This window comes from Lynx rufus, unplaced genomic scaffold, assembly GCF_022079265.1.
Source record: "Lynx rufus isolate CCGP_SWC_20201006 ecotype Redwood Valley unplaced genomic scaffold, mLynRuf1.p SCAF_1, whole genome shotgun sequence".
Taxonomy (NCBI): domain Eukaryota; kingdom Metazoa; phylum Chordata; class Mammalia; order Carnivora; family Felidae; genus Lynx; species Lynx rufus.
The window spans coordinates 211,214,934-211,240,553 of NW_025814823.1; the positions used below are offsets into that span (position 1 = coordinate 211,214,934).

The following is a 25,620-nucleotide window of genomic DNA, read 5'->3' on the forward strand; positions in this document are numbered from 1 at the left end:
ATCAGCCCTGGAAGCCCTTCCTGTTTCTTCCCAGTTACTATTAGTCATGGACGTTAACGATCCAGAGGCTGCACTCAAAACTTGTCTATACCTCTCTTCATATTATGAACACTGCTGCTCCCACTCAGCCTGGACAAGAGACCGAAGCACTGGCTGAAAGCCCAAGCCGCCACTTCATCTTCCATTCTGACACAGTCTTATGCTCCTAAACTGCCTGTTTCCCGATCCTTAGGTCTCCCTGTTGGCTTTGAGTCTGGGGCATTCCTCTCCGCTCAGCCTTGGCTGGACTGATGCTCAGCCTTTGGGCCCACATGGCTTTGGCTATAGGCTGCTTCCTTGTGATGTTGTTCTTCAGGCTTCTCCATAGACTGAAGCATTGCAGGACAGCATGCTGAACCTGACCTTGGAGACTGGGCTCCCATACCCCAGCCTGGACCTCAGGACCCCAGCCCCTACTGGTCTGGGATAAAAATAGTACAACTTTATTTTGAAAAATCTGTCTTGGCTTATGAGACACTACTTTCCCTGGCCTTCTTCCTCTCTAGCTGCTGCTTCTAAACACTTCTTCCTTTGCTCTTCCCAGAAAACTCTGATGTTTTCTGGGGGTCATCATGGATCTCTCTTTAAAGTACATTTTTACTCCTAGGTGGTATCTTGCACCTTCAAATCCTTAACTTTAGCGCATGCTTCCTTCCTGACATCTAGCCCCATTTGGAGAACTGTTCTATGAACATCTTAGCTGAAAAGTCCCAAACGCACTTCACACTCAACGTTTCCCTAAAGAATCTCTATGTATTTCTTTTCATATTCTCTAAGTAAATGGTATCATCAATCAAAACTGTGTGGGTCATAAACTTGTGGTCATCCTGTTCTCCCTGTGGCATGTCTCCTGTCCTCACTGATCACTGAATTCTGTAGTTTGCCTCCTAAATACCACTTGAAGCTGACCATTCCCATCTTGCCCCTCCCAGCTTTTGTAATGCCTCTGCTGTTTTTCAGAGGATAAGAGTTTTCTCATTTGTTTTTTGTTTCCAATCTAATTCCCTTCCAATGTATCCTCCATCCTGAGCCAGAATGGACATTATAAAAAGCATATCTAATGGCATAAATCTCAGCTTCAATATCATTCAGTGACTTGACATGGCTTCAGGAAAATGTTCAAACACCTTAACTTGGGGAGAAAGTTTTGGCTGGCCCATGCCTACTCTGCAGGCCCATTTCTGCCCCTCTTCCATACCTTGCTGCCTCTCAGCCCTACTGAGGTACTTGCTGTTGTCTAGATGGACCACGCTCACTTGCCAAGATTTGTGATGTGTTTCTCTGTACCTCTCTCCCTTTCTTGGACTGGTCAACCTCTTCTCATGCTAGGCACACCTATTATAACACACAACTAACTATATTATATAATCAGCTTACTTTTGCTTCTTCTTACACTATATTGTCAACTACTTGAGGATAGGGACTTGCCTTTCATTTGTTTATTATCAGTTCCTGGCAAATTATAAATCTTAGATAAATGTTTACTAGTGGTGTCATTTTAGCTCCCTTCATTCTAGACCAGTGCTATCCAACAGAACTTTCTAAGATGATGGAAACATTCTACACCACTGCTGTATGATATGGCAGCCACTAGCCATATGTGTACATAAAACGTAGCCAGTGTGACTGAAGAACTGAATTTTTAATTTGTTAATTTTAATTAGTTTAAATGGCATGTGCGGCTAGTGGCTGCCATGTTAGACACACAACTCTAGACTGCAATTCCTTGGTTCCTTAGCTACAATGTCCACTAAATTCCTTGAAGGTAGGATCATTTCTTCTTTATTACTCTACATCCAGTGCCTAGCACAATGTCTGGCATCATGCTATAAATAAAAAATGAATATGTGAATGAACAAAATATTGTAGAAGGTTAGAATTTTATCTGAAAAAGTAACTGTCTAAAAAAAACTGTCTAAACAGTTTAAGTGGGGTTTTGACTAACACGAGGAAATTTCAAAGACCATTCGAACCTTATATTTTAAGAAAGAAAAATATTTTTTTAAGAAAAATCTTAAGATATGAAAGAATAACACTTTTTATCAACTGAAATACTTTAAAATATGAAAGCTGCAGATTGATTTTCAAAGTTGTGGACATATTTAGCATACTCAATTCTGACCAAGATAAGTAAGAATTATAAAGTTAATGATTTCATACTAGTTTTAACGGTTTAGTTGGCCTAAACCCAACAATGGGCTCAGTTAACTTCAAACCAAGAAATACGCAATGTTAGAAATGTATGGTAAAAAGAAAAATCACACTGTGCTTTAATACTAATTTCTGAGGGTATATAAATATGATTATTTATGTGTATATGTGCATAAAATTTGATAAAGGAGAAGTACTCCCTATGGTAGGGGAGAAAGGGCATTTTAGAGCCTAATTATAAGTCAAGGGTCAAGAATAAAGAAATTAAACAATTTATTTTATTTTTTAAGTTTATTTATTTATTTTGAGAGCACCCAGGGGAAGGAGAGTAGGGGAGGGGCAGAGATATAGGGAGAGAGAGAATCCCAAGTGTGGAGCCTGACTCGGGGCTTGATCTCATGAACTATAAGATCATGACCTGAGCAAAGATCAAGAATCGGATGCTCAACTGACTGAGCCACCCAAGGACTTAAACAAGTTAGATGATAACATCAGCTTTGACAAATTTGCCAGAATCACTCATCATATAATTTTGCTAGGGAATTGAAAGAACTCAAACTGGATTGAGTTGGACTTCTTGAAAAATTGTTGCCAGTTGATTTCCTTCTGTTTCTGAAACATCACAATATGCTTCCTTTGGAGCCCCCAGAGGGTGGGCAAACCTTCTGCGGCTCTCGTAGAGTTATATTCAGCTTTCAGGGACCTTCTCCCCGACAGGTCTGTGTGTGTACTTTATAAGAACTTGACATACCCACTTTCACGTCAGACTGATCTTGAGTTCAGGGTCCTGTTCTGCCACCAGTGGGCCATGGATTAGCAGTGCTGGCAGCCAATCTCAGCTATGTCCTGAACAGGAGGGGGAGTTAGCTGGACAAGCAGAGTCATTACTACAGTCAGCATTGCTCCTACTCCCTTTCATGGATAGAAGTAAGTTCTCTCTTTTAAGATTTGCTAGACAGGATCCAGTTTAAACTACTGTGCTCAACAGCTAAAGTAGTATCTAGTGGTTTTGTCATTTTATTTAGGTAAATGATAAAAGAAGACCTCAAAATTACACTAACTCAAAATAAGGATGAATGTGACCTTGGACAAGTCAAGTGCTCATGCTTTAAATTCCCATCTATAAATGAAAGCATGGAAAGAGATGATCCCTTAGGTCTCTCCCACCTCTGAATGTCATTGTATTAGTAATAAAGCAGTAATAAAAGAAAGATAAATATTATCATTTGTTAAAGGATTTTTTTTATAAAGGTAAAATCAAGACTCTCAAACAAAGGTAAAATGTAATTATTTAACTCTTCAATTAATGAGAGAACCAGTAGGATGTTACATCAGTTCAAATAAGAATTGGATAATAGACTATCTACAATCAGGAATGCTAAAATACATGTTAATAGATGAAAAACTAATAGATGAAACTAATAGATGAAAACTAATTAGAAAACTAATAGATGAAAATCTAATACTTGTAATCTCTTCAAAAGTTTAGAAATTAATTATATATTGATTAAAATTCATTTGCATGCCTATGGACAAGAATCGTTTGAATTGCTCTCAGTTTCCTATAATTTACAGAGTCATAGAAGATCTGAATTAAAGCCAATGAAAGGCACAGACTCCCATAGATGCAGATAGTCCAAAGGGGTCCAAAAGACTATACTTAGCTTTCTACTGAAAGGATACCCAATAATCTCTTGTCCATTTCAAAGTCTTTCATAATTCTTACTGATGTATTTGTTACATGTTTATTAACATGTGCCAGATACTATCCTAAGTGTTTTACATGTATCTTATTTAATGTCTGTGATATTGTGATATAATAAGAGAAACATGTTTGGTCTTTTTCTCTGGCTCTTGACAAAGAGCTTGGAAAACACTTGTAATTTCCTGAGAGATAGGTATAAGGAGCATTTTTTCTTATTCATAATAAGCCCCTTGCAACATTACCTGAGTTAATGTTAACGAGATGACTCTTAGAAGATGGGGCCTGGTTGCCAGAGGAACAAACCATGTGATTAGAAGGCTGGAACTTTCAGCCTTGACCCCAGACTTCTAGGAAGGGGAGTGGGGTTGAGAGATGAATCAATCACCAATGGCCAATGATTTAATCCATCATGTTTATTAGAACTGCCATAAAAACTCTAAACTAAGGGGTTCAGAGAGCTTCTGGAATGATGAACACATCCACATGCCAGGAGGGTAGTGTAACCCAAACACCATGGAGACCAAAGCTTCTGAGCCTGAGACTCTTCCAGACCTAGCACTATATTCCTCTTCATCTGGCTGTTCATTTGTATCCTTTATGATGTCCTCTATAATAAACCAGTAATAGTAAGTGTTCTGTGAGTTTTATGGGTCATTATAGCAAATTCAAACCTGAGGAAGGGTTATGGAAACTCCTGACTTGTAGCCACATCATACAGAAGTGTGGGTAACCAGGGGATCTACTACTTGAAATTGGAATCTGAAGTTGGGGGCAGTCTTATGGGGCTGAGCCCTTAACCTGTGGAGTCTTCCCTAATTTATCAGTAGTTAGTGCCAGAACTGAATTAAACTGTAGAACAATTTGGTGTCTCCCAAGAACTGGAGAATGGGGTAGTGTAGGAATTCCACAATTTGGTGTCAGTAGTGTCAGTTTTCCTTTCACATCTGTAAAACTACAACGAGGCATTTTATTATGTAGACTGTGAAACTCAGGTTTAGAATAATGAAGTAACTTTCCCTTGGTCAAATAAATACCTCATGAGTTGACAAGAGAAGGTTCAAGAAGATGTGTTTTCCCCGTAAGTATTTCATTTGTGGAATAAAGTAACATTTTCATTCCAATGACAAAAAGTACTTAAACAAACCATGACTACTGGAAAGACTATTCAACCCCCCCATGTGAGGACTTCAGCCAACTGATACTGCTTCTCTGACTTCACACACAATCTCGGGGAAGGAAGTTATCAGATCCTTGCTTTGCAGAACAGATGTGATTTATGACCTTCATTAGATGTGACCCACCAAGATGTACTAAACAGCCACAAGAAGCTTCTCCATGCATGCAAGTCTCAAAAAGGGCACCTCTGTGCTAGGGAAGCTGCCAAATTGAGGGAAGTGTTCAGTGGGATGCTTGCAGTTGGCATAGAATTCTCTGCTAGTTCCCTACAGTGCTGAACAGCAACAGTTAAAGCAGGAGGCAAACGTGCTCTGCTAGATAATTCTTTGGAAAATCTGAAATGGATTTCTTATTACCACTCCTAATTGTAAATGGGAATACTCACCGATTCAGTCAAAGAAGAAATGAATAAAGAGCTTTGAGTTACAAAAAAGAATATCAAAACAAAGGGGAAAAGTATCCAGCTTACCCATCATGTCATTCATGCAATCCAGTGAAAAATTATCTGAAATATCTAATAACATGACAAAATCAAATGCAGAAGGAGGAAGAGGAACTTCTTTGGAGGCTTTAGTATCAACAGCCAATGTGGATATTTGTGCTTTCTTTTCCTCCATTTCTAGGACCTCTCTGTTGCAGCCCGTGAGAGCTTCCTCCAGAAGCTTTGCTTGGTTTAATGTCATTGGAAAACCATCCAAGACCCATCCTTGATCCACAGGTATCTTACTAAATTGAAAATGGACAAACCATTAACATTTTGATAGATACAAGTACTCTGGAAGTAGCAATACAATGAGTCTTGTCTTTACCTTTCCTTCAACTCCACAGTAACCTCCTTTGGCACAAATTTTATTACTTTACAGCTAAGATGAGGCTTATTAATGCACCACAATCACTCCTTTGCTTAAAATCTTTCTGTAGGCCCCTGCTGCCCTCCAAAGATATTTCAGAGGCCGTGACGTGGTATTTAAAACTTACTGGCCACAACTTGCCTCCCTATAACTCTTTGTCTCTCGCAGTCTTGAATCATTTACTTCAAACAAACTGACCTCCTCACTTAGGTAAATAAGCATTGCATTTTCTAGCTTGTGGTCATAGGCTTGAACCTGTTTCTCTTCTACACATAGTGGGATAACACACTTTACAGGGCATTATGAGGATAAACTGAAATGATCCATTTTAAGAACCCAGCATCGAGCTTACCACACTGTGGATACTCACAATGTCAACCTGGAGAGTTCTTCCTACTCTGCCCGACCCAGCATGGAGCTGTAACTGCCCAACCTGAACTCCTCTGCTCTCATTCACTTCGCTATACAATGAATAATTATTGTATTTCATAACTGAGAAAAATTCAAGTGAGGCTTCTTTATCTCAATTAGATTATAAGTTGTTGTAGTGTAAGGAGCATTTCTTGGGTTTTTGCTTTCAGTGCCACATCCTCCATAGAGAATCAAGCTCCAAGAATTATTATTTTGGATCTTTATATTGAAAAACCATATGAAAGGGGAACAAACTTAAACTCTGTTCTTCTAAACCCCTAATTATGTAAAACTGATATTTTGGTTTTTGGATTAAAATTTACGATTTAATTTCTTTCTCTGTTAGAACTCCTTTCTTGTCTGTGCAACCTCCTTTTCTCATTGCCTTCCCATCCAGCACTGATGAGCCTTTGGGTCCCTGGGTCCACTTCCTTCTCCTGAAATGTAAAACAAGGAAGGGCACTGACTTGTGACCACACAATCAGGGTCTCTCCCCTCTATAATCTGTCCCTTGGCTTTTCCAAGTATCTAATGACTCCTTGAATTCCTGAGGGAATAGAACCTGACCTTCACCTGGGTGAGTGAAGACTGGTAAAGTGGGAGAAGTGAAATATAAGCATGTAAATCATAAAACATGTCTTTATCTTGCTGTATGTTTTCTCATGTAGATGGGTAGTATTGATTAGATATTAAAAATAAAAAATACTGCTATATTATTCTTTATATACTTCTACCTGATAAAGAATATATTAGTAGATTAAAAAAAATACGTACTTAATAGCATTTACCATGATGCTAACTAGCAACATGTCAGAAATGCTCTTTCCTTTCTTCAGCAACTTTTCTGATTTTGCACCAAGCTGAGCACGCACAGTGAGCTGTGAAAATAAACAATGAGTGGTAGAGTACAACTAATTTAAAAGTCAGAATCCAAATGTCTGGGGGAAAAATTAAATGGTCATGCTCTCTGGTGAAGACACGGATCATCTGGCGCAATTCTGGAGTCAGCCAAGCATCCAGGGGAAGTGTGTATGGATATTGAGGCTCCTCTGTGTGGGTCCCTCCTTGCCAAGATCTTCCTCTGAATTCTCAGCGGCTCTGGCATTGCCAACCTTCATTTTCTAATACCTTAAACTGAAACTATTAAAGATTTCTGCTTGAGTTCTAGCCACTCTCGTGCTACACAGACATGGTGTGCCTCTGGGATAACCTGTACAAGTACGGCTCTTGACCAGGGAATTTCCCTTGATTCAGTGGTCCAATGCCACACAGTTCATGCCTGTTTTAGGCTGCCTGCCTGTCTTCCACTTTGACTTTTTCCTGTTGGCTTTTGGCCATCAAATAATTAGCTTTTCTATTTTGTCCCGCATTGGTAACATTATCTGTAGAAGGTCTGGTCCAATAAAGCTGCTTTATGAACAGGAAAATTCCCTAGTGCTGATTCTTAACCACCAGGAAGTATTTTACAAGTCAAATGATATTAGATGTCTATGCAAAACCCTGTAAAGTTTCCTTGTTTACTTCAAATGTCCTCATCGTGCCTGTAAGGCTGACCTGACTTTTCTCCCTTCCAGCTCATCTCTCTAACCCCACTTTGCTGGCCAGGCACCTTCCTGCCTCATGGCTGCCATCCAGCTATTCTTACTGCCTGAAATGCTTCCCCAAATGCACTTGGAATTTTCTCTCAATCTTCTTTCAATCTGGTTAGATCTCACTTTCTCAAAGAAGGCTTATCCCATTTAATACAGCAACCTTCCCTCTTTCCCCACCTCCATGGCCTTGACCCCTTTGCTTCTGACCCCTTACTTCACTCTACATTTTCTTCCCTTCTGACTCATTACCATCTAATGGGTCATATAATTCATTTACTCAGTGTTTATGGTTTGTTATCTGTCTGCATTAGAATGCAAACTCTTTAAGGTCCAAGAACCTTGCCTTTTCTGTTCACTGACATATCCCAAATAATTACAACAATGAACACACACACAAAAAGTATGCCCTTTGCGTTGAATTGAATATGGAATTTGGAGGATTTGTAACTCAATAAAAGTAAATATAAAAAATACACTTAGCCTTTCTGTTAATTTATATTGCAAATACACAGAGTAAAAATGATACATTCCCCTTCATCACTTTCTCTAAGCCCATTTCCCTCTTCACGGGCTGTCATACTTACAGATTGGTGTATATCCTTCCAAAACTTTTTCTATCTTTAAGGAATTTTCAAATTAAAATATTTGAAAACTAAAATTGTTTCCCAAGGTGAATCACATAATAAAAGTAACTAAATATAATAAAAATAAAGCAAATAAAATTTCTTGATTAATCAGAACATTGTATTTGATGACAAAAAGATTTCTCCACATACAGAAAAGCAATACTATACAAGAAAATGCTAGTTTCCATTAGAAGTCACAGTGAGTGAATTGTGGTGAGTATTTCAGGGATTAATAAAACATTCTGAAGAGTCACCAATACGTCTAAGGAGAAATTCTGGGGAAAAAAAGTATTTAAAGATAAAGAGAGTAGGAAAGGAAAGAGAAGTAATAAATTCAGTGGTAAAGAAAAACACATAAATGTAAGTTTGACATATGATTAAAATTTTAAAAAATCACATACTTATTTTCTTACCTGGCAAAACTGAATAGCAATTTCCACTGCTTTAGGGATAAGGAATATTAAGAATATAAAGAATATTAAGTAACTCAGATTTAGTTACTATTTTACCATAATAATTACTTTAAACCAAAAAAGGAGCACATTGCTATTTCATTCCATTTGAAGACATACCAAGAAACTATGAATCATGACATACTTCAATCTACTAGTAGCCAAAATTAGATTACAATACTTACTTCAGAGAAACTATCACTTGATTTGACTTCTTCAGCTTTTGGAGTTTTATTTGTTTCAGTACCTAGCAATAGGAAAAGTGTTAAGAATAAAGTCCAGTATTTACCACTAAGAACCATGTTAGTATGTGATCATCCATGGTTTTGGACAGATGGGTTATTGGATCCAGCCATGCCTGAGATGCTCGGAGGAAAGAAGTAATAGAATCACCACAGAATGGCTTCATCTTTGTTCCACAACATTAAAATCCTGGCCGTTGTGTGGCTTGGTGTTTTCCACTTCCTTCCTTCCCTTATGGCTCACTCATAATAATATCATTAGGAATACTTTAATACAGTTTGCGTTTTCTTTTCAGAAAAATAGCCAAGTTTCTGAAGAAAATTTGTTAAAATGATAATTCATTAATTTTCATTTTCCTGAATTATCAAGTTATAGGTAATAAATATGTCTCAAAGTAGAAAAGTCTAGAAGTCAGACTTTGGAGTTTTTTACTTGAATTCTATGGGAAAAAAACAAGTTTTCAGAGTCTGTTTATAATTAACTGGACTTTTGTAATAAAATATGTCATACAATACTTATAATAGATTAAAAATCAACCAAAATTATCTTGTAAGAAACACATAACTGAAATAAGGGACAGATTACACCCTTTGAAAGGATGGAAAATACAACTGCTCTTGGAGAGCTTCATGCTCACCACATGGTCCAGTGGTGACGGCAATAATGACGTGCGCACAGGATGATCTGAACTGTGTGCTAGAACATGAGGAAACTATTAAATATGGCAAGCCTTCACTAGCACAGCTAGAAAAGATATTTAAGACTTAAAATTGTTTTCCTTCAATGTTTCTAAAAAGCATCTGAAAGACTAGAACCCAGATCCCAAGTGAGGTAACTTTTCATTAGGTTTGGAAGCCAGGTTCTATTTATTTGCTTTGCCCAAGGCTGGAAATCAACTTAACTTTAGGTAGGGAACCACTCTTCAGCAGGGATGCAAGAGACCAGACCCCGTAGCCTCCCTCAACCATTGAAGAACACAGCAGTGTGCAGGGAGCCCCAACCCTACCACTCACCCAGATCTGCTTGGGCGAAAAGAAACAATAAAATACTGTCTCCCTGCAAAGCCAGGGAGAGGGAGGATTTATCCTGGATGTTATCACAAGCACAACAAAACTGAGCAACTATCTGAAGGAGCAAAAAAAGATTCCTTTGTAATACTTATCTCTTATCCCTATTTATAGACAAGGGTTGGGGACTTCTGTGTTTACCTTGCTCTCTCTGTTAAATGACCAGGTAGACAACTATGCAAAACTCTCCTTGTCTCCCTTTTCTTTCCCTGAAAGCAAGTTTGTGCTCACATACATGTGCACTTACTATTTATCTGTCTGTCTCTCTAATGTAAAAAATGGATGATTTGTTTGGATATCTCACTTACTAAGTACAGTTTTATCTTCTGTTTCTGGCAATGCTTCATTTGAAGCTGGATAAGCTGAAGATACATCCTGTAGATCCTTTGGGGGGAGAAAACATACATACACACACAGAAATCTTAACATTATCATATTTTAATAACATTTAAAATTTTATTTCTATAAGTAAGGTTCACACTATTTTATCTATGACCTTAATGATATTAAGAATAACTGAATGATTTCTAAAAACACGTAAAATTGATGATTATTCTTATAGAAACACATAGTAGCCTGTGGTGTACTCTGTCTTTCCAATGATCTTCAATTACTATGTAAAATACAGCAACTGCTATTTTGAAAATACAGTGAGGGGTGCCTGGGTGGCTCAGTCGGTTAAGCATCTGACAACGGCTCAGGTCGTGATCTCACAGTTCATGAGTTTGAGCCCCGCGTCAGGCTCTGTGCTAACAGCTCGGAGCCTGAAGCCTGCTTCAGATTCTGTCTCCCTCTCTCTCTGCCCCTCTCCTGCTCACTCTCTGTCTCTAACTCTCTTAAATATAAACAAACATTAAAAATTAAAAAAAAAATACAGTGAAACCTGAGAAAGAGGTAGAGTTTATGAAACACTATTTTAGAAAGAACAATCCTAGAGGTGTCAGTCATAGCCATAAGGGAATAAAGAAAAAACATGTACATTATCTATCATCAGAATAAGAGGCAGCCCACACTTCTCCCAGTTATTTTCATAACTTCTGGTTAAATGGTATTTATTTTACAACTGATGCAAATGATCTGGGTTAGATTCTTTGCAAGTTTATTCAATTGCAGAGACAACATAAGGTAGGGGAAAGAGTACTGGATTTAGAATCTTGGTTTCCACTCAAAGCCTAGCCATCAATAAGCCTTCTGACCCCAAGCAAGCCAATTTATCCTTGGGACCTCCATTGTCTCTCCTTTAAAATGAGGGTGCTGGACCACATTGATTCTCAAGGTGGGGTCACATTCTCCTGTTTCCTGCCTTAGAATCTTCATGCAATAATGTAGCAAGATGCAATATTTATGGGAATGTGATGCAGGTAAACCACAAGAAGACCTGCCCCTCCTTCACTAACCCCTCTGGTTGAGATCTACTCACAGACCAAATTCAGCTGGCCAACTGTTTTGTATATAGTCCCTGGGCATCCCTCTGTGGAACAGCATTGTGAGCCAGGGGACCAAGTCTGGTATCCCCCTCCACCCTTTCTCTGCTATTCCCCCCCCCAACCACCTGCCTTGGCCGTGACCCAAAGCTGGCATTTATGCGATGGAGACTTCACCATTGGCCACTGTCAGGGTCTCAGTGGTGGAATATGACTCTGAGAGCTGGTAACTTGGTGAATTCTGCCCACAACACTCATACCCCACCCACTTCCAACCTCTTGCAAGTCAGCCCCTTTGCCCCCTTACCAGTCTTACCAACCTGTGGCTCTTTCTCAGAAGATTGTCTCCTGCTGATGGTAACTGGGTGCAAAGTGGACTAACCGCCCTGGAGGACCCATCCAGGCAACCGGAGTATGTTGGGGGAGTGGGAGGAAGGAATCTTCTCTTTTGCTATATAAACACCCACACAATAACGTTGATTTTGCCTCTTGGCCCACAAAACCTAAAATATTTTCTCTCTGGACCTTTATAGAAAACATTGTTAACCTCTGGTCTAGAAGATCTCTTAGATTCCATTAGAATATGAGGAGCAGAAAAGAAAACTAAAATCACACTTGCCTGGCTTTCTTTACTCGTCTCTTGCTGAACTGGTAGAGCCTTTTCTTCATCTTTTTTCTCAATTGGTAGGGCCTCACTGACTTGTTCGTTGTCATGAAATGCTTTGATGGCTTCTTGGACAAGAGTGTCAATAGAAAGTACCTGAATAGGAAAGTCTAAAGTACAGCAGACAATTTTATTAATTACTTCCTTTAGGAAATTGACATAATTATCCTTCCGTGCTGGCTTCACCCCATAATACTGTCTTTTGGGCTCCCTAGAATTGTCTTTTGGATCAAGCTGCTTATTTTTTTATTGTGGTAAAATTCACATAATATAAATTTAACCATTTTAACTATGGTAAAAGATACACCTCAGAAGTGTTTAGGCCATTTACATGTCTAACAATCACCACTATCTCATTCCAAAAAATTTTCATCACCCAAAGAGGAAACCTGGTACCCACTAAGCAGTCACTCTGTATCTCTCTTATTCCTGTGCCCGCAACCAGTAAATTGCCTTCTGTCTTTATGGGTTTGCCTATTCTGGATATTTCATATCAATGGAATCATACAGTATGTGGCCTTTTGTGTCTCATTTCTTTCATTCAGCATCATGTTTTCAAGGTTCATTCATGTTGTAGCATGTATTAGTAGTACTCACTCCTTTTTTATGGCTGAGAAATAATATTTCATTGTGTAGATATACTATTTTTGTTATCTATTCATCAGGTGACATTTGGATTTTTTTCGCACCTTTTGACTATTTTTAATAGTACTGCTATGAATATTCCTGCATAAGATTTATTTTGAAAACCTGTTTTCGATCCTTTGGGGTATACATTCCATAGTGGAATTGTTGGGATCATATGGTAATTCTTTGTTTAATTTATTGAGGAACCACCAAACTGCTTTCCATAGTGGCTACACCATTTTATATTCCCACCAGCAATGTATGAGGGTTCCAAGCAACACTTCCTCACTAACACTTGTTATTTTCCTTTTTTTTTTATTGTACCCATCTTAGTGGTGTGAAGTAATATCTCATTGTGCTTTTGTCAAGCTTCTTTTTAAGGAGGTACTTTTAACATTTCAATAATGATCTACCTTACCTTTCTCTGCATTAGAATAGTTTAACATGGACTAGTCTGTAAATTTTGAGTTTTGTAGTAAAAACAGCAAAAAATTAGTGTAATTGAATAAAAGTGAACTAAACCAATGGAAACCTATGCTTTTAGCTGAACGGACTTCAACAGAAAAAGCCAAAGCCTCATTAAAAAGACAGAACTCAACAGATGTGAAGAATTAAAACATTTATAATTTTAAGCAGATTTCTTTTGTATTTGTGACAAATTATTAATTTCCTCCTTCATTGGTAGGTAAATAAAATCTACGAGGAAAAGTTTACAATTGGTATTTCGCTAGACTATGTACTATCAGTATATAACATATCCATATATCCAGGTTTGCTTGGGACAGTCCCAATTTATGACTCTAAAATCTTAAAAGTGTCTGCCTTGGACAATTAATTCTATGATCAGTCTATTATAAAATTTTTGATGATGACAGAGTTTCTCACTATATCAGCAGATTCTTATGTATGTTGTCTACAGACATAGTCATTTGAAGCTACAGTCAATGTAGACAGAATCCAATAAGCAGGGGGAAAAAAAGAAAAAGGAAATTCTACCTTTTTGTAGAGCCTTCAGAGCAGTAGTTTTTCCACTAAATGTTTTCCCCAATAAGCACCCTTTAATAGCAAATGAAGGTAATTCTGGTATTGTTGCTTTGACTTGAGGAGGATGAGATTTTTCAATTAATCTGTGAATCACATGACCCAATATGTTGTTGTTGGAGGGTGGTAAATTCTCAACCATTTCTTCTGGTAAGGCCCACTCTCCAACCATGTTCTACAAAATAACAATGAAACGAACAAAAAAGAATATTATTAAAAGTGGAATTCAGCCATACAAAAAAGTTGTATCAAAAATAAGCCCAAATTATAGCAAACAAAAGTATGTAATACTTTAAATAATTATTTTACATAAATGAGTAATAACATAATACATTCATATAGGAGAGCAGAAAAGAACTTCCTACGTTAAAGTAAAAAAGAAAAAACTCAAACATCCTTAACAGTTTATGAAAGTAGGCATATTGGGTTAATTGAGACAAACTGCAACCCAGGTTGAGCATAAAAGACGCTTAAATCGATGCTGCCATCAGTAAACAAAAAAAGAATAATAGTTTATCTGCTATCTTATGCAAATACTAAGCTTACTTTAAAATATTTTAAAGAAAGATAAAAGAGAACATTCATGCCCAGTATGAATCTACTACGTTTGACTCCTGGTTTCTTCAGGTTTCCTGCTGAAACGAAAACAAACTACAGACCACATTCTCTACCTCTATGTGATAAAACTAGAAATCAGTTTTTGGAAGATATGAGAAATAGAAGGACTTAAGAATTAAAAGCATTCTTTTAAAATAATTCTTGGGGGGCGCCTGGATGGCTCAGTCGGTTAAGCGTCCGACTTCAGCTCAGGTCATGATCTCGCGGTCTGTGAGTTCGAGCCCCGCATCGGACTCTGTGCTGACAGCTCAGAGCCTGGAGCCTGTTTCAGATTCTGTGTCTCCCTCTCTCTCTGCCCCTCCCCTATTCACGCTCTGTCTCTCTGTCTCAAAAATAAATAAACGTTAAAAAAAATAAAAATAAAAAAATAAAATAATTCTTGGCTTAAAGGGGAAATTAAAAGGATAGATGTCAAAAAGAACATTAAAACAATAGATTTATTAAAAATATGTGATGGGATCAAATTGTACTCAGAGGAAAATTCGGTCCCATAAAACGCCTGATCTAAAATAAAAAAGAAGGGAAACAAAGTAAACACTAAAATAGGAAAAAGTAATTTCATATAAAAATGAGGAGGGAACTCATAAAAATGGAAATGGATACAGAGTAAAACCATCAAGATATTTTTATTAATATTTCCAGGACTTGTCCAGACTAATGGTGATAAAGAAATTGCTTCTAGTTCTGAACAAAGATGTAGAAGAGCAAGTAACAGTTTTGTGACATAATAGGAAAGAAACAAGAGATTTTAAACCCATTACTGTATTACATTCATAGGTTAAATTTTTTTTTAAAAAGCATATGATCATTTAAGCAAGAAACTTCTGATAAAATTCATGTCTGATGAGGGAAAAAAACCCCACAAAATTAAAAGGAAATAGAACAAATCTTTTAATGTGTTATGAATTGAAGATGACTTCTGTAACACCTTCAGGGACTGATACATAATAGTGAACCAAAATGAGTGACACATTTTTCCAGTAAAGGCAGGAGTAAGAAAAAGATACTCATCATTAATAGTCACATGATTCTGGAAGTTCTAGCCAGTGCAACTAAGATAAAGAAAGAGGTGGAAGTGCTTCTAGAAGTAAAGGAGGCTGCTTCTAGAAGCCTTTACTTCTAGAAGTAAAGGAGGAATTCAAGGAGACTTGAATTCCTAGTGCAGAGGTGATAGCTGTGATCTGAACTACGAGTCCCCATGATGGTGGCAGTGGTGACAGTTTTCTCAACAGATCTTGCTTTGGTGGGTCTGATAATTTTCTTTGGAAGATTACCCTTGAACCTGGTTCTCGAGCCCACCTGCTGATTAACTGAACTACCTAACATATTTGGAATAACTGTTTTCCTGCTTCCTCAGCAAGAGTCAACTTTTTTCTTTTCTGCTTACAATTAAAAACTTTCACAAAATCATTGGAATGAACAAAGAAATAGGGAGCCTATATATAGGAAGCCTCAAACTTCACTGAGGGGTATAAGGAAAAATAACTTCATTAAAGGGTAAGTTTAAAAGGTTAAATCTATAGGGGCGCTTGGGTGGCTTAGTTGGTTAAGTGTCTGGCTTCTGCTCAGGTCATGATCTCGCAGTTCATGCGTTCGAGCCCCGCATCAGGCTGACAGCGCAGAGCCTAGAGCCTGCTTCAGATTCTGTGTCTCCCTCTCTCTCTCTCTCTCTGCCCCTCCCTTGCTTGTGCTCTGTCTCTCTCTCTCTCTCAAAAAAAATAAATAAATAAAATAAAACATTTAAAAAAAAGCTTCATGGGGCGCCTGGGTGGCTCAGTCAGTTGAGCATCCAACTTCAGCTCAGGTCATGATCTCGTGGTCTGTAAGTTCAAGCCCCACGTGGGGCTCTGTGCTGACACCTCAGAGCCTGGAGTCTGCTTCAGATTCTATGTCTCCCTCTCTCTCTGCACCTCCCCCATTCATGCTCTGTCTCTCTGTCAAAAATAAACAATAAAAAAAATTTTTTTAAGTTTCAAATCTATAAACTATTTAATTCTTACCAATTAATCTGATTGAATATAATAACAACAAAAGTGCTAGTGTCATATGACCAATGAGTCTAAAACTAAGGCAAAAGAAGAAATACAATGGATAAAAATATTTATTTAAAAAACTTAAGAAAGTAAAAGGGGGTGTACCTTACCATATATTAAGTACTTGTTAATAATACAGTAATGAGGGCCCCTGGATGTCTCAGTCAGCTGAGCATCTGACTCTTGATTTCAGTGTAGGTCATGATCTCACAGTTTGTGAGATTGAGCCCCATATTAGGCTCTGCACTGACAGCGTGGAGCCTGCTTGGGCTTCTCTGTCTCCCTCTCTCTGCCCCTCCCCACTCATGTTTGCTCTCTCTCTCTCTCTCACAAAATAAATAAATAAACATTAAAAAAGAATACACTAATAAAAAAATGAGCTTCAGAAAGAAATGAGTTTTTTCAGTGCACAAAAATATAAATTCTATAAATAGATCTAAGTATATGCAGGAATTCAGTACTTAATAAGATTTATATTTCATAGTAGCAGAGAAGTACATTATTTCATAACAGGTACTGAAATAACTGGCCACATATTTGAAAATAATAAAGTTGGATAGCCTTATATTTTTTCATGAAAATAGATTCTGAAACCAAGAAATCATGAAGGCACCAAAATCTGGATGAACATTTACATGTTCCATGATGGTCTTTCTAAGCATGAAAGCCAGAAAAGAAAAGGCTGATAAATTTGATATTCTACACATCTGCACTCCGTAAACATACTTACACAAAATTAAAAAAAATATTTTTTAATTAAAAAAAAATTTTTTTTAATTAAAAAAAATTTTTTTTAGTGGTTTATTTATTTTTGAGAGAGGGAGAGACTGAGCATGAACAGGGGAGGGTCAGAGAGAGGGAGACACAGAATCTGAAGCAGGCTCCAGGCTCTGAGCTGTCAGCACAGAGACCGACGTGGGGCTCGAACTCACAGACCGCGAGATCATGACCTGAGCCGAAGTCGGCCGCTTACCGACTGAGCCACCCAGTCGCCCCTAAAAAATTTTTAATGCTTATTTATTTTTAAGAGAGAGACAGAGTGTGAGTGGTGGGTGGGCAGAGAGAGAGAGAGAGAGGGAGACACAGAATCCAAAGCAGGCTCCAGGCTCCGAGCTATCAGCACAGAGCCCGAGGCAGGGCTTGAACCCATGAACCATGAGCTCATGACCTGAGCCGAAGCTGGACACTTAACCAACCGAGCCACCAGGCGCCCCTACTTACACACAATTGAAAAGTAAAAAACAAAAGGAAAGTGATATACATATATATATATATATATATATATATATATATATTTCACAAAGGCTTAAGAGTCTAGTTTATAAAAAGCTGTATGTAATAAGATAAAAAATATCCCAACAGAAAAAAAAAAGGCACAAAGAATATGAACAGTCAATACTCAAAATAGAATAAAATGGCCGATGAGTTTTTGAAGAAATGTTCAAATTCAAAAAAATAAGGATATCCAAAATAAAACAATGATCGTATTTTGCCTAACATAAAAAGATTAGTCATACTTTTCATTCAGTGCTGGTGGGAGAGTAAATTAGTGCATTGCTTTATTGTATTTTCTAAAGCTGTCCAAAGTCGCTTTACTATCACCACAATAATAAAAATTATTAAGACATAAAAACAGATAAGAATTAGGATTTAGTTTAAATACAAATCACTGAAGAATTAGGTAAGATAGTATTTTTCTGAAGTCACTTGAAGATCTTAAAAAGATCTGTAGTGCATATAAACAAATTTAGGAACATAAGTAGTTAACAATTTCATTATATAAATATTCCATCCACAATCTACCAGAAACAAAGAGTAGAAATATAAGACATAGAAATACATGATATATTTTATTATTTGGAATTGGTACATATAACCTATTTATCTAACTATTCAAACTTCAAAACACTCTGATGTACTGTTTCAGTGGTGCAGAACATTACGAATTCAAGATGTATCAGCTTATCAGCCTTTTTAAAAAAATGATGCAAGTTTTCTCCAAATCTTATTAAAGATGATCAGTTTTATTAGCACTTTTTAAAATATACCACTTGCAGGGGCACCTGGGTGATTCAGTTGTTTAAGGGTCCAACTCTTGATTTCTGCTCAGGTCATGATCTCACTGTTGTGGAATTAAGCCCCTCATCAGGCTCTGTGCTGAGTGTGAAACCTGCTTAGGATTCTCATTCTTTCTCCCCCCTCCCTCTACCCTTCTCCCTCGCTCTCACACTCACTCTCTCTCTAAAATCAATTAATTAATCACTTGCCCTCAATCAACTTGCCCCAATTAATCTTAACTTAGTCTTCTTAGTCCAAATAATTGGGCTAGAAAAAATGAGCAATATTCACTGGGGGGGAAAATGAGCTCCTTCAACAGCATATGCTCTCATAAAAACCAGAGAGAGAACAAAAACAAAAGACACTGGGGCTCCTGGGTGACTCAGTTGGTTAATCATCCAACTCTTGATTTCCGCTCAGGTCATGGTTGCACAGTTCATGGAATCGAGCTCCATGTCGGGCTCTGCACTGACAATGCAAAGCCTGCTTAGGATCCTCTCTCTCTCTCTCTCTCTCTTTGCCTCTCTGTCTCTCTCCTTCTCAAAATAAATAAATACACTTAAAAAAATGAAACAGATTTTCATTAAAAAAAAGAAAAAAGAGTTCAATGTGTTTTTTCACAAAACAGAGCCAATTTTTCAACTTCGGCTAATCTGAATTTTCTTTCTTCTTCTTTTTTTTTTTTTTTTGAGGAGGAAGGTATATGTGTTTCCTCTGACTACACGTCAGGATATTTATCTTTATATTTGTATACTTACACTAATATATATTTTGTATGACATGGCATAAATATTTATATATGCTAGGTCATATACAAATTTAAACATGCTTTTATATATGCTATCTCATATATTATTAAACACATGCCTTTGTTGTTGCATTTTTTAGTCAGTATTCTTTTCATATCTATCCAACATCTGACAAAAAATGCTTGCTCAGAATATAAGCTGACAGATTTCATAAATGCTATACATGGCTTGCTTGGTTTGGGGATAGAATTTCTGTTATGACAACATTCTGAGATAAGGAAATGCTTTTTGAAACAAATAAACAAAAATCCCCCAAAGTATTCACAATAGGTTTTCCTTTAAAAATGGTGGAATTTATTACTATCTCAATATAATCATATCTGTTACTTCTAAACAAACTATCCTTTATTTGTAAAATTTACTTTGTTTTAGTTTTTCTAATAATTCTGTACACAGTAATTATATGCATTATTTAAAATTAGCTAAATACTGAATTGCTTTTCATAATCATTGAATTGGAATTTATTGCTTGCTTCTGCTTTCATTCATTGGAATCACTTATACTTCTAATTAGATGTGATAATTATTCTATGTAATGTGGCCAGTCAGAAGTACACCAAATTAATAAATAGACCAGAGGGGCGCCTGGGTGGCTAGGTGGGTTGAATGTCCGACTTCAGTTCAGGTCATGATCTCACGGTTCATGAGTTGGAGCCCCGCTCCAGGCTCTTGCTGACAGCTCAGAGACTGGAGCCTGCTTTGGATTCTGTGGCTCCCTCTCTCTCCGTCCATCCCCTGCTCATGCTTTGTCTCTGTCTCTCTCAAAAATAAACATTAACAAAAAAAATTAAAAAAAACAGAAATTACATTACTTTAAGATAAAAAGGCTTTAAGTCCAAGGCCAATTTTAGGTGGAAAGTTTCTAATGTTCTAAGGATTTTGTGCGGTGCATTTAATCTGTCCTAAAGGAACCAGTCTGGGACTGAAATCAGATGACCCGGATCCCCAGAATAGTTCTGCTACTTACTTGTTTTGTACTCTTGACAATTGCCTCATCTTTGTGTGATAATATCTATCTCACACAGTTGCTGTAACGATTGAATGAAATTCTTATGTGAGTAGTCTATGTCACCGTGCAGTTTCAAAACTTAACTGAGAAGTTCTCAGGCTCCGGCTAGAGGCACATAACAGGAAGTTTCTGCCCAATGGGAGAAATTACATGCCGCTTGCACCCCAATCAGAGAGGCGTGCTTCCTCACAAAGGGATCAGAATAAAGCCCTGTTCCATTGCTGAATTAGTTGTAGAATGTGGCCCAACACAATGGGATAGAATGTTCACCATGCAGAGACCTGAATGCTTAGGTTAGGAAAAGGTCTGAAGCTTGACCCATGGAGGTAAGGGGCTCAAGGATTTGGTGGAACTCATTTTGAAGACTCATCTTAAAAATACAGTTGATAAAATTTTTAAGTAAAGACCAAAGATAAAGGGTAAGTCAAAGTAACCATCTCAGGTTAGAACAAGAACATGATGAGTGAAGAGGAGGTCAGAAGAACTGAAAAAAGGGAAACTCAGACGAAAATGAAGATTACTAGTTTAACGACAATGAGCTAAAGAGATTTTCTAGTTCGTTAGTGAAGAGGAGCTAGATTTTTTTTTTTACCATATCCCTATTTCATGTGGTTTGTTTTATATAATTATGTTAACTATATAATAAAATTTTATCAGAGAAAAATTATATAATAAAATGTATAATTCTTACTCCTTTGGGTATTATTATGAATAGATATCTGACAATTAGTTTCAAGACTCAGCCCAGCGTGGGCAATGCCAGGTAAGTATCACCTGGTACAAAGTATTGTTTTAAGGAGACACTTTTCCTATGTAGATGTGTTCCATGATTCTAGCACTTGATTAATGGAAACTGTCATATGTATGTACGTGTGTGTGTGTGTGTGTGTGTGTGTGTATATATCTTATCTTATATATCTTATCATATATATATATATATATATATATATATATATATATATATATATATCTTATATATCTTATCTACCTATACACAGAGACCATGAAATTACAACAGAAGTAAATAGCCCCTGCCCTTGGTCGAAAGTCACAACCTATTTACCAGCATTGGTTTCATTAACTGATCAACATTGACCTTTTCAGAGGCTGCATTCTGAATCCCTGGGACCACACTATCCACCTATTCTTCCTATCTTCATAAGTGACATGGACCTAACACTGCTTTCCAGCCTGGATCCCCACTCACACTCACGTGGTTGTCTGTATCACGTTGTAGGTACCTCATGGTTTCCTAGACTTCTGATTCTGGTTACCTCCAGTCTGTCATATCTTTTTTTTTGTTTCCTATGCCTTGATGTGTCATTATTTTTCATCCCCATTATTAACCATGGCTAAAAGCAACATGAGCATTTACAGACAGCATCTGCTCGGGATCAGTGTGCTTGAATGTAGGCTGAAGTGTACATTTCAAGGGCAAGCTTGAGATCTTCCATGTGTTCCATTCATTAGATTCCCTCCTTGACTGTCACATTGTCCAAATGGTTAAATGATGATGCTGGTGGAGCTGCATGGTTTTCTCAGCAAATTGTTTACTTCTGTGCACATGATCACCCTTGGACTAAAGCAAAAGCACCTCATTCTCATGTCTTGCCACTTCCAAAGATCCAAGTTAGGAATAGAGCTTCCTTATCTATGCTTTTAAAAGGGGGCAGACATGGTTTGCTTTGATCAACTTAGATAACCAGAATCTGGGCCTTGGGAGGTATTCATCAATCCGTAAAATCTGAGTGCCGCTAGCACAACATTCAACAAACAACACTGGATTATGCCAGTGATATTTACTAGTGACATCCAATTGTGGCATTTGTAGAGTGGCAGTCCTAGTCTGAAAGCACACACAATGACCTCCCCAGTGTTTGTTTTCACAGATTGTTAGAAGTCACCAACATCTGTGTGGCCTGAGGTGCCCCAGATCCTAGTTTAGTAAGCTCTAAGTGTCTTGCAATTCAATTACTGATGCCTTCAAAAAACAAGACAAATGCCTTTTCTCCTAAGAGAGAGAAAGAACTTCTTAGGGAATTCAACACTTACAGTGTTTTTGACACCTGCTAGTGTCCTTGGGTTTTCCTGAAATGCAATCTTTTAATCTATATATAATAAAACACATCAACAGACAGACTATCTTGGTACAGTGGCCAAAGGACTTAAGGTAGAAGCTTCTAATAAACTGACTTCAAGAAACACCACAGGTAGTAACTCCGCAAAATGAGGCTCTGCACCTTTCAGAGTATAGCTGATGCACCACAACATCATCATACAGACATTCGAGCTGCCTTAATCTTGCATCTACTATGGCTGGCTTTCTCTTGCACACCACTCTGCAAGAAGTGAGGAAGAGACGACAATCTGTGATACCTGAAATGATTTTACTCATACTGAAACTCACCCCTTCCATTGGGTCCCCAATAACCTCCTGTGCTTATCTACACTTATTATACTCTGGAATGTTTTCTCTCATCTCCACTGAACTGTGAGCACCAGAGGGGAAGATCTCTATCTTGATCAACTTTACATCCCCAATAGAACAGTGCCTGCACGTAATAAATAGTAATATTTATTGACTGAATTAATGAGTCAATTAATCAGTAGTATAGGCTGAATATATATGAACTGAATAAATGAGTGAATACATGGATATTAAGTTTTAGTAATTCTGACTAAGTACAAAGATGACTTAAACACAACACAACCCAAAATCTAGGAACAAGATCAGAAAGTGTCATCCTCACAGATAGAAGTTAGCAAGAATCCACACACCATGTATGAATTTAGCTAATCCTGGAAGCATTTCTAGAAGTAATGGCTGGCAGTATGATTTTGAGTGAGTCTCTCCATTAAATCATGGCATTCTTTTTTTACACAGCACACAACACTCAAATTTAAATAACTTATAAATTTGGGACTTTGGAAGAAGCTCTATCAGAGATTTATCAGGGCCCTGGAGTAGGTAAAAGCAGCCTGTGTAAATGGGTAGGTAAGAGCTGCTCTATGGCAAACTGCTTGTGACCTGGTTAATTTCATATCACTAACTGGATATTTATCGTGGGTCTGCTAAATTACGTTGACCCAACCATGTACCCCTGCCAAGCAGAAAATAAAAAACGTGTAGGCAACTGCCTACTGCATCCTTACTTTGTTTCCAGGCCTTTAAGCTGAGTCCTGTTCTGTTCCATTTCTGTCTAGCTTCCAGCTTGCCACCCTTGTTTTCACTTTCTAGTCTGGTTTTCACCCAATCTCAGCTTTGATCACTGGCATATTCAAAGGACTTGGCTTGAGCCTACGCTGCCTCTTCCTGTTTTCAGCTACTTCAGGTAAATTTCTCCTGACCATCTTAGTTCTCGCTCTAAGAATTCAACCTCTGGCACCGGCTCTCCTGGCTAACCTCCTGTCTGGATCTGTCCTATCTCTGACCAAAGAGAATCAGACTTCAGAGAAGCACATTAACTACTATGGCAGCATGGAAAGTCAAGTGGCTATATTCCAGTTACTGTGCTTGGGAAATCTGGCACTCAGCAAAAAAGCCATAATCCACAGGAAAGTACTAAGGCAAAACTTTGTAGCTTTCAAAGGCTCTGTTTTTTGTCTCCCCTTCCTAAGCTTTCTCTCCTCCAACCCACCCCCAAAATCCTGAGGGAATCTAGAGGAACTGCCTAAATTTGTAATTTACATTAAAATATTCCTGACAATGAGCCAGAAGTCTCAGGAGAAACAGAAAGGGTAGTTGGATATCTTGTGTGATGGGGAGTTCTGCTCATGCAACCTGGTAGCACTATAGGGTTTCTTGACTACTGTCTGGTATTTGTTTGATAGCCAGGTTCCAATAGATAGGATTGATTCTGCCTTATACTGCTTTTGACAAGGAGGAAGAGAGGACATAGCAGTTGGCTGATGTGCAACTGAATTCTGGCTTCTCAACCAGGAGCTGTCATGGAATGGGCTCTAACTAGGGGCCCAGATTAAAGGTCTCAAAACAAGTTGAAAAGATGACCTTAGTGAGCTTGGCAGCTTTCTAAGTCACCTGACTTCCAGTCAGGTCTGAGGATTACTGGCTTCCTGACCATATCTTCTTGTCAAAACATCTGGCCTTCAGATTCCAGAGAAGCCAGGGAGGTGGGGATGTATACCTCACACTGACTTTGGCGGGGTGGATGCACCTCCAGAGAGAAGGTACGCCTCCACCTCGCTCTGTGCTGGAGTGCTCAGCCTGGGCCACACCATTATCTACCACCAGGAAATACAAATATGGCTCATGGTAACAAGGGAACAGAAGAAGTTAACTCTACTTCCCCTGCCATGCTGAGCTAAAGAATGTTCTCACCAGAAGCAGAACTGAGAGTAGTCAATGCCTATCTATCAACCAATCTCACGGTTAATTCCAATTCACCAGGCTATCTGAAGAACTGGTCTTAATCAAATAATGGCTTTCAGTCAGAAATCTGATCATTTCTGTCCCAGCAGTAGCCTTCCCCAATCTGTCCTGATCTGTTATTATGGGAACAGGTGTGTTTAATTCTAGTCTTTCACAAAAGATGACCTGGGCAACAGACCTTGTACTTCTTTTTTTTTTTTTTTAAGTTTATTTATTTTGAGAGAGCGAGAGAGAGTGAGCACAAGTGGGGGAGGGGCACAGAGAGAGGGGGAGAGAGAGAGAATCCCAAGCAGGCTCCACACTGCACTGTCAGTGATGACCCCATTGCGGGGCTCAAACTCACAAACTGCGAGGTCATGACCCGAGCCAAAGTCAGATGCTTAACTGACTGAACCACCCAGGCGCCCCAACCTTGTACTTATTTTTAGAGGGAAATTCAAATTGGTCATGGCCAATTACCTAGCATGTGATGAAGGTCACTGTCAAAGCCCACACTGAAGGGAGCCTGGTACCTCACTATGCAATCCACCCATTCCAGCTGGTAACAATTCTAGAAGTTCGGAATGCTCAGCACTTGCAAACAGTGACAGAGGCTTCTTTTCATAAAACTCTGAACTCCAATTACTTACTTATG

The 25,620-nt window shown here is 38.1% G+C and overlaps 1 protein-coding gene across 1 annotated transcript in view; it reads right to left on the reverse strand.

Moving 5' to 3' along the window:
* Positions 1–25,620, reverse strand: part of SPEF2 (sperm flagellar 2) — a 173,858-nt gene that overhangs the window by 104,811 nt on the left and 43,427 nt on the right. Inside the window, exons 11-16 of the mRNA XM_047077096.1 lie at positions 14,025–14,244; positions 12,357–12,511; positions 10,622–10,697; positions 9,189–9,250; positions 7,108–7,211; positions 5,541–5,797 (exon numbers count right to left, since the gene is read on the reverse strand). Of these exons, the coding sequence (XP_046933052.1) occupies positions 5,541–5,797; positions 7,108–7,211; positions 9,189–9,250; positions 10,622–10,697; positions 12,357–12,511; positions 14,025–14,244 (874 nt within the window). The remainder of the gene's footprint in view (positions 1–5,540; positions 5,798–7,107; positions 7,212–9,188; positions 9,251–10,621; positions 10,698–12,356; positions 12,512–14,024; positions 14,245–25,620) is intronic.